General features: G+C 35.0%; 3 protein-coding genes across 3 annotated transcripts; 2 read left to right on the top strand and 1 right to left on the bottom strand.

The window, feature by feature from the left end:
- Positions 1-42: 42 nt before the first annotated feature.
- Positions 43-3,571, bottom strand: LOC111495614. Its single transcript, XM_023145726.1, has 2 exons — positions 3,443-3,571; positions 43-529 (listed from the first exon to the last, which is right to left on the bottom strand). Exon 2 carries the CDS (start codon positions 505-507, stop codon positions 169-171), a length of 339 nt encoding a protein of 112 aa, XP_023001494.1. The 5' UTR covers positions 508-529; positions 3,443-3,571; the 3' UTR covers positions 43-168.
- Positions 3,572-4,002: 431 nt separating this feature from the next.
- LOC111495559 (ornithine aminotransferase, mitochondrial-like) lies at positions 4,003-10,229 on the top strand. The gene is made up of 10 exons (XM_023145653.1): positions 4,003-4,443; positions 5,135-5,243; positions 5,512-5,742; positions 6,222-6,381; positions 7,039-7,094; positions 7,317-7,469; positions 8,630-8,727; positions 8,907-8,987; positions 9,081-9,314; positions 9,874-10,229. The coding sequence occupies exons 1-10, from the start codon at positions 4,298-4,300 to the stop codon at positions 10,025-10,027; spliced, it is 1,422 nt and encodes a 473-aa protein (XP_023001421.1). The 5' UTR covers positions 4,003-4,297; the 3' UTR covers positions 10,028-10,229.
- A 4,645-nt stretch (positions 10,230-14,874) lies between these two features.
- LOC111495564 (F-box protein At5g46170-like) lies at positions 14,875-17,485 on the top strand. The gene is made up of 2 exons (XM_023145660.1): positions 14,875-16,549; positions 17,013-17,485. Exon 1 carries the CDS (start codon positions 15,312-15,314, stop codon positions 16,527-16,529), a length of 1,218 nt encoding a protein of 405 aa, XP_023001428.1. The 5' UTR covers positions 14,875-15,311; the 3' UTR covers positions 16,530-16,549; positions 17,013-17,485.
- The last annotated feature ends 1,200 nt before the right edge of the window (positions 17,486-18,685 follow it).

Here is an 18,685-nt window from a genome sequence, read left to right as displayed (position 1 = left end):
TAACACATTTGAGTTCTAAACCAAATTTAAAAAGTGACCATATTTCCACTAAAACATCAGATTGTTTTAGAACTTTTCTGTAGTAATAGGAAACTGCCATAAACATTCTCTTTAAACAAGTGAGGAGATTTCCCCCTCCCCTCTTAGCCTAAGGCTTGATCTTATTTGCTAAACAGATAGCAGCGCCAATTGTTCATCAATGGTACTATCTACATGACAAGAAACACGGCAAGAGTTGGGGATAAGAATAAGACCAAGGCACCGTTGTTCCATCGGAGAAGGTGAGCTACGCCAAGTGCTACGATACTCCACTGCATCTTGAAGGATGATATTTCCTTGCTTGTCCATGCAGTAAAAGGAGCCCAAGAAAAACCTTCCATCTTTAATACCTAGGAGCATTCGACGGAACAGAAGCTTTCTCACCTTTCCTACGCGATCTAAACTGTCTGGATTAGACTCAACATTGCTACCAACCTGAACCATGGATCCTCCTGATTCTTGATCCATCTTTGGTTACTTTGATTGGTCCCTATAAGTGGAAAGGTAGTTGTTGATGAACAGGCCCAATTATATAATCAGAATTGCAACTAAAGTCACTGTAATCTGAGTAAAAAAACGGGTTAAAATTGTCGGAAAGAGAGATTGGGATTTTGTGAAATGAGGAAAAGATCAAAGCCATAAAAGTAACGAATGCTAAACACAAGGGACACAGAATCCATCAATGGAAAACTAATGGCAGGACAGATCAGGTCTTATTCACAAAATTTCATTATAACAAACAATGTTCTTAAAAGCTGTATTCTAATTATGTAGATAACTGCATTTGCCAAAAGAACAATCCCAATAAGAGCAACTATCATTCCACCACATATAAGGGCATACAAACAACAGGTAATGGATGGAAATGATGATAACTCTACCAGAGATAATGATATAAGAGATATAACCCCACTATAGTACTCTAGTTATCTCAACCCAGAAAACCAATACTGGTGAGCCTGTAAATTGATCAAAGAGACTAGCATACGGCTAATACTAACAATTTTGTCAAAACTCAAAAGAATGTCTCTCAAGATCATCATTACAGATGATATTGCAGGAGGCAAGTGGTCTAGAGCTCTTGACATGACTGATTAATGCAAGTTGTGACTCTTAAGGCCGGAGTGATTCGACACGGACAGGGTAAAGTCCAAGCACATTATTCTTTAAACTAGAGGAAATGGTTAAAAATTAAAATGGATATGGCAGGATTTCATAGCAATTCTGGTTAAGGAATTAGAATACACATTCACTAGAACCTTCGATTATCTAGTTTTGAATCAATGCAAACGAATCTCACTTTTACATGCAAACGTTACAAGTCAAGCGCCTGAGATTAATCCATTGTAAAATCTCCAAGTCCACTTGCACAATATTCAATCCAAGTATGCATCTACAGAAACTTAAACCCCTAATCTCCAGGTTAATATATCAAATTCCCCCAGAATTCCCCCGAGAGGCGGGATTAAGGTGTTGTACCAACCGCAGAAGTAAGATCAATTGTACTCACACACCCACCAACTGAAATTAAACAAAGAGACAGATTTATGTGGTTTGAAGATGAGAAATTCTCCTACATCCACGGGTAGCAACCAATCTCAATAATCAAAGTGTTACAAAGTGTATATCTCACACTACAAAGTCTCTCAACAAAAGTTCTTCCCAAATGACACTCAACAAATATAAAATGACACACAAGCTCAATAAAAAAACAATACTCTCAATCATCCTCGACAACCTTTTATATAAGGATGATTCATGTATCAAAATGATAATATGAATCATCAAGCGTTATGAACTTAGATGAGGATTAATAACCAAATTAATATTCTTATTTAATCAAAATGGTTATAAACTAAATGGGAATTAATAACCGATTAAATGAGATTTATGACAATTTACAACAATCTCTACCTTGTCAGCAGATAACTGATTTGGTTGCCACTAAGTCAACAAAATACTTCTTCCTTCTAACATTGATAAGATGTTCTTCAATTTGCCTACCAAATCTCCAAACGATAGCATATGCTTTCCCCATGAGTGATGGAGTACCAAAACTACAAAAATGTTATTCAGAGCTCGGATAGTTTACATTGGCAAGTGGCTATGAATCAGGAGATAGAGTCATTGCAGTTAAATCAAACTTGAGACTTAGTAAAAACCAACGGGTTGTGCCATATATATTTCTTCTGCTAAATCTCCAGGCAAAAAAACAGTTTTTATATTGAGTTGTGCAAACTCAAGATTAAATTGCAACCAAAGCCAACAAAATTCGAATGGAAGAATGATTCACCACAGGTGAGAAAATCTCATTGTAATCAATACCTTCCTTCTGTGCATAACCTTTAGCCACAAGTCGCGCCTTATAACGTATACCAGAAGAATCTTCCTGATTCATAGTCATTTTTCAATGTAAACTATCCGAGCTCTGAATAGCATCTTTGTAGCTGTGGGAACTCTATCAATCATTAGGAAAATCATATGCTATTGTATGGAGATTTGGCAGGAAGATTGAAGAAAATCTAATCAATGTTAGAAGGAAGAAGTAGTATGTTAGAAGGAAGAAGTAGTATGTTGACTTGGTGACAACCAAACCAGTTATCTGCTTGGAGATCTTCTGACAAGGTAGAGATTGTTGTAAATTGTCATAAATCTCATTTAATTTGATTATTAACTCCCATTTAGTTTATAACCATTTTGATTAAATAAGAATATTAATTTGTTGAGAGACTTTGTAGTGTGAGAGTGTGAGATATACACTTTGATTATTGAGATTGGTTGCTACCCGGGAATTTCTTCCCTCTTAACCATGTATCTTTGTCTTTTGTTTAATTTCAGTTGGTGGGTGTGTGAGTACCATCGATCTTGCTTCTGCTATTGGTACAACAATTGGTATCAGAGATTTGTGGTTGTGACATTTTTTTGCACAACAAGTGGTATCTGAGCTTTTGGAACAATTGGGTAACAATTGGGTATCAAAGCATTTTTTTTTTTTTTTTTTTGGCATTCCGCTACAACAATTGGGTATCAGACCATTTTGGTTATGGCATACAATTTCTAATCCAACAGTCAGCCAATTCATGTTCAGACCTAACAGAAACCCAATAATCTGAGGCAGGGAAAAACGAAAACCAACTTTGAATTACCTAGAAGGCTCGAGGGATCCACCGAAATGGAGTAAGTACAATACTCAAAACATTTTGCTTCGCTTATAAAACAACAAATACAATTAGAAAGAAAAGCGACTATATCACCCAATAGAATCATCCAGAATACGGAGTTCGCAGAGGAAAGAGCCACGAATCGGTATCATCGGCAACCCCATTGTGGAGTTTACAATTTAAGGAAAGATTACTGCCATTAAAACAGAGAAAACAATAAGATAAAAGCTCCAGAATCATACCCGAAGTGGACGAAGAGAAAGAGACGGTGGGAGTCGGCAGAACAGAGGCGATCTTGGCGGCCGATTGTAATTCTGAGCTTCCTGTCGCGAATGAGATCGGAGAACTAAGGGTTAAAATTTAATATTTAGTTTTCTTTTTAAATAATGTTTTAATAAATTGTTGAATTTCCAATTTATCTTTATCTAACTATGTAATAAATTTTAATTAAAAATTTATAGAATTATATCTGATCTCATTAAATAAATAAAAACATCTAATTTTATATCTTTTGCCATATTGGTATAATTTTTTTTAAGAAAATATAAATTTAATATTTAATTTTTTTTTTTCATCTCTTTCTTCAGGAGAAAAACAAAAAAATATATATTTTTAAATATATAAAAACTTATTTTTTAGTTAAAAAAGAGTGTCAAATTAGTTTCCCATTAACAACATTTAATTAACAAAAAAAAAAAAAATTACTAATAAACTCAACCAAAATGTTCTTTTTTTAGTTGAATTCTTGAATACCGGGCCGCTTCACGGGCTGCGTGAACAATACGAATTCTTTTCAGGCAAGGTTGTCCGTTTTTGTTGGTTGGCAGCCTGCGATGTAAAGACAAGCAAAATTTCACAGTGTTGAGCTAATGGGACACTCATTTTAAGAAAAAACGGTTCCCTATTTCAATCGCTTTTAAGAGTATGTTGTTTAACCTACTCGATTCCATTTCATAAAAACATAGCATAGCCGTATAAAAGGCCTTAGTTTGGGATCTGGGGTTTTGGATATTTCGCTCTGTGGATGCTGTGAGGAGAAACCCAGAAGGGAAATTTGTTTGAGATTACAAGCTTTTCTGAAAAAACCCCTTTCGTTAATGGCGTCCAGGAGGCAGCTGCAATGTTTGGTCAGGTTGGTTTGCAGGGGAAGGCGGCCATATTCCACGGTCCCCAAAAGCAGTGCCTCTTCTTTTCCTGCTTCTGAGAAGCTCATCCACATGGAAAAGGATCATAGTGCCCATAAGTGAGCTTCCTATCTTGTTGAACTCTTGCTCTTATCTTGAATTGAATGAATTCTGTTGGTTTCTGTTGTTTTAGCTTGTGGGCTCTCTCTGTTTCTCTCCATATTTATTGTTTCAATCCTGACATGCTTAGTCTTTAGTGGACTGTCTCATTCTATGAGATGCTGTTCAGCAAGCTTCTGAGTTTCATGCTCGAAAGCTATCTATCAGAAGATATCAATCATCTTGTGAAATGAATGCTTATAAGAGAGTGTTTGATGCTTAAATTATTGGTTAGACATAAGTTTTTGTAGTCTTGTTACTCATCAAATGGTCGAAGTGTTGGTTGAAGTGTTGAGGATTGTTGGGAGGGAGTCCACTTTGGCTAATTCGAGGAATGATCATAGGTTTATAAGTAAGGAATACATGTCCGTTGGCACGAGGCCTTTTCGGGAAGTCCAAAGCAAAGTCATGAGAGATTATGCTCAAAGTGGACAATATCATACAAGAAGTTCTGCAGCCGACATTATTTTAAATAAGTCTATGCTTTATCAAATGCCCTTCAAAAGCCTTGAATTTGCTGTTTGTGTTCCTTTCTACCAGAAGAAGGGTCTTGTAGCTGTAAATAGTCTATACTTATCTCCTTTGTTAGTTGTGAATGTGCTTCTTTACGTCGATTTTTCCCTTATGGATGGCTACTTTTCGTCGATGCAGCTACCACCCAATTCCAGTTGTATTCTCTGAAGCAAAGGGATCATCTATATGGGACCCAGAGGGTAAGAGATATCTGGATTTTCTATCAGCTTATTCTGCTGTCAACCAGGTAACTTTAGTGTAACTGATCTCCATGCATTATGTGAACCAAATGTGAAAGTTATTTGAATGGTGGCATGTTTCCTCGTTTCATCTCAAAGTAAATGGGGGCTAGTTCGGGTAACCTTCATTCAAAAAGTTTCCTTAAATGTGTCGATCTTTGTTAGCATTATTAATTCTGATAATAGGTGTTTGTTTTAGAAATTACTCAACATTAACTGTCTTGTTTGATCATTTATTCAATGTTTAATTGTTTTTTTATTGCCTTGTTCGTGTAGGGACATTGTCATCCAAAGATCGTCAAAGCGTTCCAAGAACAAGCAGAAAAACTCACTCTTAGCTCTCGAGCCTTCTATAACGATAAATTTCCCCCGTTTGCTGAGTACTTGACACAAATTTTTGGCTATGATATGGTGCTTCCAATGAACACTGGTGCTGAAGGAGTGGAAACTGCTTTGAAGTTGGCAAGGAAATGGGGTTACAAGAAGAAGAAAATTCCCAAAGATGAGGTACGGTAATGGTATCAGGAACTTTTATGTTCTTATTTAGATCGTGCGAGATCCCACATTGGTCAGAGAGAGGAACGAAACATTTCTTATGAGGGTGTGGAAACCTCTCCCTAGCAAATGCGTTTTAAAACCTTGAGGGCAAGGCCATAAGGGAAAACCCGAAGAGAACAATATCTGATATCAATGGGTTAAGGCTGTTACATATCGTGATCTTCAAAATTTGAAAGTTTCTTTGTACTCAATTTTAGTTGGGAGCACTTGGTATATTAGCCTTCATTGCAGTTCAGAATTGATTGTTAAGTGCACATGGGTGCTATAAGGAGCTTAATAATATACTTTTCTAAAAATCTATAAGTAAAACTGTAATGGAACGAGTCCATCTTGAACATATTGTTATGCTAACAAATTAATAACTTATCCTAGAAATATTTCATAATGAAATAACCTTTGAAGTCTTATCTCTTCTCTCACATATGCAGGCTATTATTGTTTCTTGTTGTGGTTGCTTTCATGGCCGAACATTGGGTGCTATATCCATGAGCTGTGACAATGAAGCAACCCGTGAATTCGGGCCCTTGTTGCCTGGACATCTTAAAGTTGATTTTGGTGATGCAGTTGCCCTTGAGAAAATCTTTAAAGGTTAGGGGAATATATTATTCCAAGACATGGTTACTCTCATGTTTTTGATTTACATGTCAAGAAATTTGTTCCTAAAAGGATTATGAAAGAGGCATCTTGTTCATGTATTTATGAAAGAGGCCCTATATGTGCGTGTGTATATGTATGTGTGTATCTATATATATAGTGTGTATGTGTGAGATCCCACATCGGTTGGAGAGGTGAACGAAACATTCTTTATAAGGGTGTAGAAACCTTGAGGGGACGCTCAAAAGGGAAAGCCCAAAGAGAATAATATCTGCTAAAGGTGGGTTGGGGCTGTTACAAATAGTATCAGAGTCATGTACCAGGCAATGTGCCAGCAAGGAGACTGGGCCTCGAAGGGAGGTCGACACAAGGGAGTGTGCCAGTAAAGACGCTGGGTCTCGAAGGGGGTGGATTGTGAGATCCCACATCGATTGGGGAGGAGAACAAAACATTCCTTATAAGAGTGTGGAAACCTCTCCTTAGCATATGCGTTTTAAAAGCTTGAGGAGAAGCCCGAAAGGGAAAGCTCAAAGAGGACAATATCTGCTAACGGCGGGCTTGAGGCGTTACATATATATATTTTGCTTGGTAATGGGGATTTATACTTGGCATCTGGTCTAACTTCTTGCTTGTCATTCTTATGGAATGCAGAACACGGAGACCGAATAGCTGGGTTTTTGTTTGAGCCCATTCAAGGAGAAGCAGGGGTACGTATGATCGATGTTTTCAGCTGCATTTATATCGGGGTTTTTCACCAACTATAGTGAATAAAATAATGGGTTAAAAGGATCTTACATTCTGGAGATCTTACATTGTTCCTATCTGTTCTTACATTGATGAATTAGGATTGCTACCTAATTTATTGACTCTTACTGTTTCCTTTCTGAATTACAAATCATTTTTATAAGGATATTTTGATATTCTTTTAGGTTATTATCCCCCCCGATGGTTACTTGAAAGCCGTGCGAGATCTTTGCACGAAATATAATATCTTAATGATTGCTGATGAAATACAATCTGGCTTAGCAAGGTCAGGAAAATTATTGGCTTGTGATTGGGAAAATGTCAGACCAGATTTAGTGGTAATGCATTCTCTCCCTTTTTTCTTCTATATTTCGTTTCATGTCCACTATTTTCTCCACAATCTGCATGGTAGAACTTTTCATTTTTGATTCAATTCTCATGGCTGCCTGCACTCTACTGAGGATATATATGGATAATGGAGGGTGGTTGATCAACATTCCTCATTCATATTGTTTCATTCTGGATTAAGCTGGTCTAGCACAATCAATGGCCTATTAGCTTCTTTTGTATAAATTCTTATAAAACGCATTAGATCTCCCAATTCGCTTTGAAAGCTTTTAGCTATGGAAATAATGAAAAACCAACAAATGTAGGAATGATCATGTGAAATCCCACTGGAGAGGGGAACGAAGCATTCCTTATAGGTGTGTGGAAACCTCTCCCTAATAGACGCATTTTAAAAACCTTAAGGGGAAGCCTGAAAGGGAAACTAGTGATGGGCTTGAGCTATTACAAATGGTATCAGAGCCAGGTTCCAAATGGTGTGCCAGCGGAGACGTTGGGCTCCAAAGGGGTGGATTATGAGATCCCACATTGGTTGGAGAGGGGAACGAAGCATTCCTTATAAGGTTGTGGAAGCCTCTCCATAGCAGACGCGTTTTAAAAACCATGAGGGGGAAAAGCCCGGAAGGGAAAGCCCAAAGAGGACAATATCTGCTAGTGGTGAGCTTGGGTTGCTACAATTTGTTTCTTATTTAAGTTATCCTTTCATGTTGAGAAGTACATTTGGCACGAGGTCATTTGACTCTATGAACAAATGTCGTGAGTGGGAAGATTCTTACTAGAATATGCTATAGCAATGTTTCGAAAGCACATCGAATGAAGATAAGAAATGTTGCATCTAAAGCATGTTGTTGGGTCGACTGTATCGGTGCTGCTGAAGTTGGTTGCTACATTCTTAGCCATGTTTTGACTACAAAAAGTATAACGTTTGACGATCGGGAGGGAAAAAAAGGAAAAAGGACTAATTGAGGAATGGTATACTGAGCTTCTTAACCATACTTCTGTCGATATTTGTTCATACCAGCTTTTTTCTTTTCGACCTTCACCCTTTAAAAGAAATCACTCGAGCTTAAACTGCTTGATATGGATACCTAAACGTTTCGTTAGTACGAGAATTTCGTCAGCGAATAAACTTCTACATGGTTGTTCATTTCAGATTCTAGGAAAAGCATTGGGAGGTGGAGTAATACCTGTAAGTGCTGTTCTTGCTGACAAAGACATAATGCTTTGTATCCAACCCGGAGAGCATGGGAGGTCTGTAACGTACTTTGTCTCGAACAATAGAATAGTCCATATCGAACTTTTAGTAAAACGAGTTTGAAGTCTCTTTAAAGCCAATGTTTTACCTGTTCTTCTTCTCAAATTTTGTGGAACAGCTGCTGTGTAGTGATATCAATTAAAACTGACCTTGCCCTTTATCTTACAATGCGTAGTACTTTTGGGGGTAATCCGTTGGCGAGTGCCGTTGCTATTGCGTCGCTTGAAGTGATCAAAGATGAGAGACTTGCTGAGAGGTATGATGAATTGTTGCCTTCTTTTTCCTCTTTGTTTTTTGTTCTCTTAATGATATTATAAATGTTGAACATGGGTTTCGACACAATGTACAGATCAGCTAAGTTAGGAGAGGAGCTCAGAAAACAGCTCATCGAAATTCAGGAACGATTCCCACGGTACATCAAGAACGTTCGAGGAAGAGGTTTGTTTAATGCTGTGGAGCTCAAAAGCAAAGCCTTATTTCCTGTTTCTGCATATGATATTTGCATGAAGTTGAAGGAGAGGGGAGTTCTTGCTAAGCCAACACATGATTCTATAATTCGGTTAACTCCTCCACTTTCCATAAGGTATGTCAAATCTTTTATAACTGTTGTAACATATACGAGACGGATACTAGGGCGTGGAGAACGAAACATTCTTTATAAGGGTGTGGAAACCTCTCCCTAACAGACGTGCTTTAAAGACTTTGAAAGGAAACCTAAAAGGGAAAGTGCAAAGAGGACAATATGTGCTAGCGGTGGGCCTGAGCTGTTACAAATGGTATCAGAGCCAGACATTGATTGTGAGCTGAGTCCTGAAAGGGGGTGGATTGTGAGATCACACATTGATTGGAATGAGAAACAAAGGCCAGCGAGGACGTTGGGCCATGAAGAGGAACGAGTGCCCAGCATGGGCTCCAAAGATAAGAGGATTGTGAGATCCTACCTCGATTGGAGAGGTGAACCAGTGCTAGTGAAGACACTGGGCTCTAAAGGGGGTGGATTATGAAATCTCCTATCAATTGGGGAGGAGAGCGAAACATTCTTTACTCTCCCTAGCAAACGCATTTTAAAAACCCGAACAATATTAGTACCGTCTCATATAGCTAGCGTGTGTTGTGATAATAAATAAGCATTTGTTGTGCAGTTTGGATGAGCTTAAAGAAGGGTCCAAGGCACTCCATGATGTGCTGGAAACTGATCTTCCACAGCTGATGAAGGAAAAGCCACACAGTTCCTCCCCAAGTGATCCCAACATATGTGATCGCTGTGGAAGAAACCTATATGCTTCTGAAGATTAAAAGCTCTCAACTTCTTGTGTTCTTCAACCCCCCAAATCCTAAGCCAATAAATTCTGGGTTTTCTCTGAAACTTTTCTTGAACATTGTGTACTGTAGACCCACACTGGATTGCTATCAATCTGTTTGATATAGATATGTGTTCAATGCATGGCTTCAACAATGTTCTGTTCTATTTATAAGTTCATATCAGTTGCTTAGGCTACTATAGGCTCTATTTTAATAATAATCTTTGTTTTGTAGGGCATTACATATATTGTGGCATTATGCATTCCTCTCCTCTATTATGCATTCCTCTCCTCTGAAATCTCACGTCGGTTGGAGAGGGAACTAAGTATTATAAATGTGTGAAAACTTTTCACTAGCAGACATGTTTTAAAAATTTTGGAGAAGCCCGAAAAGAAAAGTCTAAAGAAGACAATATACTAATGGAGAGTTTGGGTTACTATCATATCTGGTTTAAATCATATAAATTAGAGGTGTTCAAATAATTCGATAATCCGAATAACAAGATAAAGTCAACCCAATTTGTTTATAATTTTTTAAAATATATATTGAAGCTGAGTAATAAATTTTAAGTGAAGATTTGAAAATACATAAATAAATTTGAATAAATAACTCGAACTCAAACCAATCCCACACAAAATATTAATTTCTTACTCCATTCATGGATACTTCTTGTACAAATGAATCGAAATCATTAATATTTAATAATTTTGAATTAAATCAAAATTATAAATTTAAGGAGTAGTTAGATTTATTAATGTTTACCCTTGCAAATCATATAGAAATTTATATATAATTAATAGACGAAGTATATAATATAAGAGACAGGCACATTTTACACTATTTTTTAATTATTATTATTATTAGAAAATTTTAATATAAATAAATAAATAAATATTGTGGGTCATGTCCTAAAATATTTATAATGCTAAGTTAGCTGGACTACATTAATGTATGTTGAAAATTTATAAAAATAATAAATAAATAAATAAACTTAGCTGTATTATTATAATATTTAGGCAATCATTTTTATTTTGGATTTATTTATGCAAGTGTGTTCAATTATTCTTCCTATATATCTCTAATTATACCTATTCAGATTTTTATTTTTTTGCATTATCCCTCTTTTTTAATTCGTGTAAATATTTCTTTCTTGTAATTTTATTTTTAATAAAGTTCATGATCATGAATTATTTAAATTATGGTGTAATAAGAGTACTTTAATAATTATTATTTTTATTTGCTATTTTTATTAAAAAAAAAATTAATGAGTTATAAATTAATTTATTAATTTTTAAAAAGATTATAACGAGTTTAAAAACTTTTAATTTAATATTTTATTTAAATAATAGTAGATATAATCTAGAGGGTTTATTTTATTAAAAATAAATTTATATTTATATTTAATAAATAATTAAATTTGAAATATTTTAAATTAAAAGTGACTTATTAAATACAGAATATATTAAACCTTTTTAAATGTAAAAATGATATAAAATATTAAAATTCAAAATTTTTATTAAACATAAGAAAAAATATATATTCATTTGTAGGGGACGTAACGAATTAAGTTGGGTAATCTTTTTAACCAACCAAAATGTCAAGTTAGTTAGATTGGTGACGGGATTCATTTAAATATAGTTTATAACTAAATCCAATCAACTTTTTTTTATTTTCAGGTTGGATTGTGAGTTATTTTTTTCTTTTAATTATTTAAAAAAAATTATATTTATCTATAAGTTACATTAATAACTAAAATGATATATAACTCAAATATCAATATTCACAATATCACTAATATTGATTACAAAGGTCAAATATTCTTAATTTTTTAACCCATGTTTCAGATTCATCAAGTTGACTCAACTAAACAAATGTCAACCCACGAACCAATCTAAATTTTTTATTTTTTAAAAAAATCAACCTAACCCAAATCAAAAAAAAAAAAAAAAAAAAATTAACCCAAATAAACTTTTATGATTTAGCTTGTATAGTCCAAATTGATCGAATTCTCGAACCATTCGAACACTTCTATTTATTAGTCGAATATTTCAGTATAGTGTAATCAATTAGTTACGAAATCAAATCAATATTATTGATATAAAATATTCCAAAACATAATTTTAAGATGTTATACTAATTTGACTCAAAATTATCAAATCAAATGACATGGAGAATACTTACATATAATTGAAAAATATAAAAATTCCAAACTTCAATTTTTTTTAATAATAAAAATAAAATCCACCCCTCACTTCCACATAATTACTTGAATTGCCACTCCAAATTTTTGTTTCATTATTATTTGTCTTTCTCTGAGGGCTTAGGCCATTTGATATTAAATGTATTCCTAAACTTTTTATGTTTTTCTTCTTTATCCTTTATCATTTTAATTCATAATTATTAAAATAAGTTGGACAATAATTAATATAAAATAATTATACTTACGTATAACTTAATCTACGTATATATTTATTTTTTTATTTAGTCATCTTTTCTACTCTAAAGCTAACTTATCATACCATGCATTTTATTATTATTTATTTATTCATATATGTACCCAAATTATTTCATTCATTCATGAATTTAATATCATAAATTTCTGAATTTATTAGGATCGTGTTACATACTTTTGGTACGATTTATACCTTATGAAATTCAATCATGTTATATTTTTATTTTTTCTACACAATTTTTTAAAAGTTTTTATTTACTTTGTATTAATTGCTTTCGAGACCTGGCAAGTGTAAAAATATTTTTTTTTCAAGGATAATTTATTTATTTATTTATAATTTTGATTTTATCATTGATTCTTTTTTATGTCATCTAATCCAATCAACCGTTCGTGGGTGATATGTGATATAAAATTAAATAAAAAGTAAACACATATTTTTATTAGATTAAAATTAAAATTATTTTTGTTGGATAGGATATTATAATAATTTAATATATATAGGAAGGATCCGAAAGTAAATGTCTATTTTTATTAGGCATGTGGATAAGTTTTTGTTCATTACAAGTATTTTAGTTTTAGCACGTGCTATTTTTTTGTTGCAAAAATTTGAAAAAAAAAAATAATAAAATAAGATCTTTATTCTAATTACGTGGTTAAAAGAGAATTCAAGTAAAATAGTTGAAGGTCCAACAAAAAGTTAAAAATATGTTACTTCATTTATGGGGTACCATTCTCGCTAGTTTATCAACGTACTCTAATTATTATATCTCATCAACTTGAATACAATTCAATTGATTTATGTATATACTTTTCGTTAAAAGAGATTAAATTTTTGAATCTTTCAACTGTTCGTGTTGTCGAACTCTAGGTAGCAAATTTAATTTATAGTTATAAATCATGTGACATGTTTTTTTTTTAATTTTTAATTTGATTAAGAATTTGAATGTTTCTAGAACGAACATAAAAAAGTTATGGTTATCGAGTCGCACTCTAATTATTGTATTTTCATTGAATAACATAATGGTGAGAGGATACAAACATTTAGATGTTAAAGATATTTAGTATATTTGATATTTTATTAAAGATAACTATTTATATTTATTGTTATTTTTATTTATTACAGATTATAAATAAATAACTTTCCTACCCTATTAATTTCTCGAAAGGATTCATGGAACCTAGCCTTAAATAATTTGTTATTTTTTAATATATTTTTCATTTTAAATAATTTTTAATCAATAATTTCAAAATATCAATTAATTTAGTTAAAAAGAGATCATAATTAATTTAATAATATATTCGAAGTAAAAATATAATAAATTCAAATTTTGATATTATAAAATTAGAATATATATATATATACAGAGGCTGAGCGGTAATATATCAAATCAATAATATTTTTGTAAAAAAAAAATAATATTAATTATTAGTGACATTTGTAATATTAGTTAGATGATGGTGTTTAGGTAGCCATAAATAAATAAATATTAAAAATAATTAAAAGATAGGCCCCTAGACTAGTTGGCCCAACACACCAAATTTATGCAGTAGTTGACTCCACTCAACACTCTCATTATATATTTTTTTATTTTCCTCTCTCCATTTTATTATTATTGGTAAATAAAATGAATATTGTTGATGTGACCATTTTAATTTCATTAATAACTAAAGTTTTTATTTGAATGCTTATTTATTGTCTTATTTTAAATACTATATTAAAAATATATTATTTTTCTAGCATCAAACATATTTTCATATTTATTTATTTATTTTAATTGTCACACCTCCTTCTACATCAATTATTATTTTGGTTCATATATTGTTTTCATCCTACTTTGAATGAATTTTATGTATCTTTTTTTATGTATACTTTTGGGTTGGATGATGCAGACATGACACTTTTCAATCTTGACTCTCACATGGTCGAATGAGAGCAATTTAAGAGTCGTGCATTGGTATCACCAAAATCTTTGAGAAATTAAACTTAAAAGTAGATATCATAGTATGATTATAAGATATGTATGACTGGTATCACTATATATCACGAAAATTATCGTAGTCATGCACTTGACTTTACATACTGGTATGTCTTGATGGCATACATAGTTGAGTTAATTGAACATATGCTTGAGACATACGCGTGGTGGTCGGAGGCCGAGGGTGTTTAACAACAACATAGTGGGGCGGAGTCGGGTGCTTTTGGGCGTGCAACATGAGTCTCATTTAGCACATAATGCTGTGATGCCGACTCTTAACTTAACTGGTTGATGGCTAGTCCGATAACAAAACATGTAAGGTGTGGTGAAGCCATATATCCACGAACATGGTTGAGTATAGAATCCTGGCCTTGGTAGAGTTTAATATTTAAGAGTAAGATGTGGGAAAATGGAAGGAGAAGGTAAGAGTGTCTAAAAAACACAGTTATTTTCTCTCTCAAGCTATCTCTCTCTTCCATCATTTTCATGTCGCCTTCTTCTCTGAAAAGACAAAACCGTGGATCTATGAATCTCTTCTTCCCCTTCTAATCTCTCTCTCTCTCTCTTCGACTCTTTCCACTCCTTTTCTCTTCTTCTCTCCCACCCTCCTTCCCCATCTCCCAATTTCTTCTGATTTTCAACAGATTAGGGTTTTAATTTCTGGTTTTTCTCTTCTTCCACTCGGATCTACCCTCCCCCATCTTGTTTATACGCACATTTCCGCCTCCCCTGCAAATCCCATCTCTGTTTTCTGCCATCCCTTTTGATTTCCGCCTTACCCATCTTCTCTGTTCCTCAATTTCCGCCATTCTTTCTCTCTCTCTCTCTCTCTCTCTGTTTCCCTTTAATAATGTCGTCCTTGCGCCTAGATCTGACATCTAAGATCTACCCCGAACCTTATTCTCCGTTCTCCGTTAATTCCGCCTCCATTTCCACTTCTTCCTGTATCGACCACTTCGATCGTCTTCCTGATTCCCTTCTTCTTCTTATTTTCAACAAGATCGGTGACGTGAAGGCTCTTGGTCGATGCTGCGTTGTTTCTCGAAGGTTCCACTGCCTTGTGCCGCAGGTGGAGAACGTTGTTGTTCGTGTGGATTGTGTTATTTCTGATGACGAATCGTCTTCTTCCTCTTCCTCTTCTGGTAAATCTCGTGGCCCCTTTTTTAATATTTTCCGCTTCGTATTTGGTGGCATTGTCAAACCCCTCCAAGCGTTGAGCCAGTTTTTGGGTCAGACACGAGCGTCCTCGAGTTTGGTTTCCTCTTCCTCTACCACCTCTCTTGCGGTTGGGACCGAAGAGGATGGTGAAATTGATCAAGGTGGAGTGACCCATCACTCTCCGACCCAAGTTCTCAAGAATTTCAATGAGATTCGACTCCTTCGGATCGAGCTTCCGAGTGGGGAATTGGGTATTGATGATGGGGTATTGTTGAGATGGCGAGCCGATTTCGGATCCACTTTGGATAATTGTGTGATTTTGGGGGCTTCTTCGGTGATTCACCCCGGCTCTTTCAAGCCTTCAATTTTTCAAGATAATGGGACTGATGGGGGCTTCTGTATTGGCAATGGCGGCGTTAGCGATGATAATGGGAGTATACCCGAATCCTTTTACACAAATGGAGGTCTAAAATTGAGAGTAGTATGGACGATTAGTTCGCTTATTGCGGCTTCAGCCAGGCACTATCTGCTGCAACCAATAATAGCAGATCACAAGACCTTGGATAGTTTGGTTCTAACTGATGCGGATGGACAAGGGGTGCTATGCATGAACAAAGATCAACTTGAGGAGTTGAGGGTGAAGCCCTTGTCTGCTTCTTCGGCATCTAAGAGAACCCTTGTACCAGCTCTGAATATGAGGCTTTGGTATGCCACACACTTAGAATTGCCCAATGGGTTGATATTGAAAGGCGCTACACTGGTTGCTATTCGGCCTAGTGAACAGTCTGCGGTGAAGAAGGATGTTCCTGATTGCTCCTGGGCTTCAACAGCTTTTGAAGAACCATATAGGACAGCTGCAAAGATGTTAGTTAAGAGGCGAACGTACTGCCTTGAGATGAACTCTTTCTAAAAGCACATTAGTAATTCGAGGTAAATCTCTAATGCATACAAGCATCGTCCTAGTTTTTTATTCTTACAAGGAGTGTTCATATGTTGGATTCTTCGATATATTATGTCCATGTACAACCGAATTTACTCGTCACCCATGGCTTCGACCCCATGGTTTATAGAATGCTCATTTGGATTCTTTTTTGGGTGGACTGAACCTTGTGCATATTGTTTTTCGATTCGTAATGGGAAATAATACATTGGTCAATTATTGTGAATGGTTGGGTCTTTCTAAGTGAATTTGATCATAACTAGCTCCACTTCATACTGTTTTTCGAAAGCAGCTCCTTATATATGTGTATTAAGTAACATCGAACGAGTTTAGTTATCTGATATCATGGTGAGTTTGGCAACGTTTTACTTCTCGGCCTCGTTTAGTTGTTTAGGCTACTTCAAAGTCCTTAACTTTTCTTATTCTGTAACTATATAGAGTTTGGGTTTTCAGGTATAGAAGAACAATGGTGCAAAGGGCGGGAGAAAATTGCATACCTTTAGAAAATGAGAATGAGGAAGAACAATTCTTATTGATTGATGTGCGGCCCCGGATAACTGGAAGGCAATGAAACGAACTTCTGACTGGAGTGGCACGAAAAGGGGGAAAGAAAGAGAACTCATTCGTCGTAGGCATTATCATAATACAAACGGTTGACCGTTTTTGGTAAAGGTAATAGTGAAATATGCATCTGCTGGTTGTTTTTGTTACAGGCATTTGCTATTTGGAGTGCAGGCAAACAGCCAGCTAGAATGATGTTGTAAAAGCTTTGAGTTTGTAGTCCCTTAACTTCTGTCCATCCTGTATATGTGAATACTGTAGGTAAGACTCTTCATTATGATTTCATGTGATATAGTTTGAAGTTTATAAATGTAAGCCTTTGTTAAATAATCTCTTCATGCTGGCCTGGAACTTGTTTACTTGTATGATTAGTGTCTGAATGATGAGTGTAATGTAATGGCCTAAGCCCACCACTAGCAGATATTGTCCTCTTTGGGCTTTCCCTCAAGGTTTTTAAAACGCGTATGCTAGTTTGAGGTTTCCACACCCTTATAAAAAATGTTTCGTTCTCCTCCCCAACGGATATGGGATTTGGGATTTTGGGGAAGGGATAGGAAAGAAAAACAAACCGAATGGTGAAAAGGCTCTATTATTAGGCAACAGGCTTTGTACATTGCTATTTCTCATTATTGTGCAATGATGCAACTGAGCATATCATTAGATGTAGAATGTGAGTGGGGCATGGAATATTGGCATAATATGAGAAAGCTGAGTTGTAAGTGCCAAATTCATTGACCATGTTTTGAAATTGAATGGTGACACTCAAAAACTGGCCTTGGCGTGTCTGTGATGGACCTTATCTTGTTCCTAATATGTCGTCTGTGCTTTCAGCCATTCGAACAGCTTTTTAGTGTTTTTTGTTTGGTAGGTCAGGTGTGTTCATGGCTTATCCACTGCTTCAGCTTGAGAAAGTTGTTCACTTTTCTTGTTAATTGATCAATGATAAGTGTAGAAAATGAGTTGGAATATTTTGACCAGAGAAAATTCCATGAGCTCTAGACTCTAGGGTGACCATTAGGTGCATTGCAGGTTGATTGATTCACGATACCACGTGCCCCATGCTACTCGGCTTAAAACGTTGCAAATAGGGTTGCTTTTTCAACTATTGGACTAGTGCAGCACTTCCTTACTTTGGCTGGTTGGTCCTATTTTGCACATGTTATGATGATTCATGGATCTCTCTTGGTTCGAGAAATCAAAATAAGAGCATCAAATCATTTCTTTTGCCCTTTTTTTCAAATTTGATAAATGTTGGTTGATCGTATATTTCATTATAGTTCTATGATTTAGAGTATCATTTCCTATTTGAGGCCGAAAAGTTTATTGGCAACGGGTCGGCACGAAGATCTTGAAGTTTGGCAGATCTTCAAAATGGGAGTCCATTTCCACTCACTCATCTTATGGGAGTCCATTTCCACTCACTCATCTTTCTTTTTTTCCTCTTATGTAAAGATGTTTTAGCTCTAACTTGAAAGCTTGACCAATTTGAGATCTTCGACCCTTTATGAACAACTGGTAATTTGTTGTTTCTCTTAGATTGGATGATGATTGTATGTCAATTATTT

The sequence above is a fragment of the Cucurbita maxima genome, unplaced genomic scaffold (assembly GCF_002738345.1).
Source record: "Cucurbita maxima cultivar Rimu unplaced genomic scaffold, Cmax_1.0 Cma_Scf00021, whole genome shotgun sequence".
Taxonomy (NCBI): Eukaryota; Viridiplantae; Streptophyta; class Magnoliopsida; order Cucurbitales; family Cucurbitaceae; genus Cucurbita; species Cucurbita maxima.
Note: the sequence above shows the minus strand (reverse complement) of the source record. Positions and strands in the feature narration are given on the sequence as shown.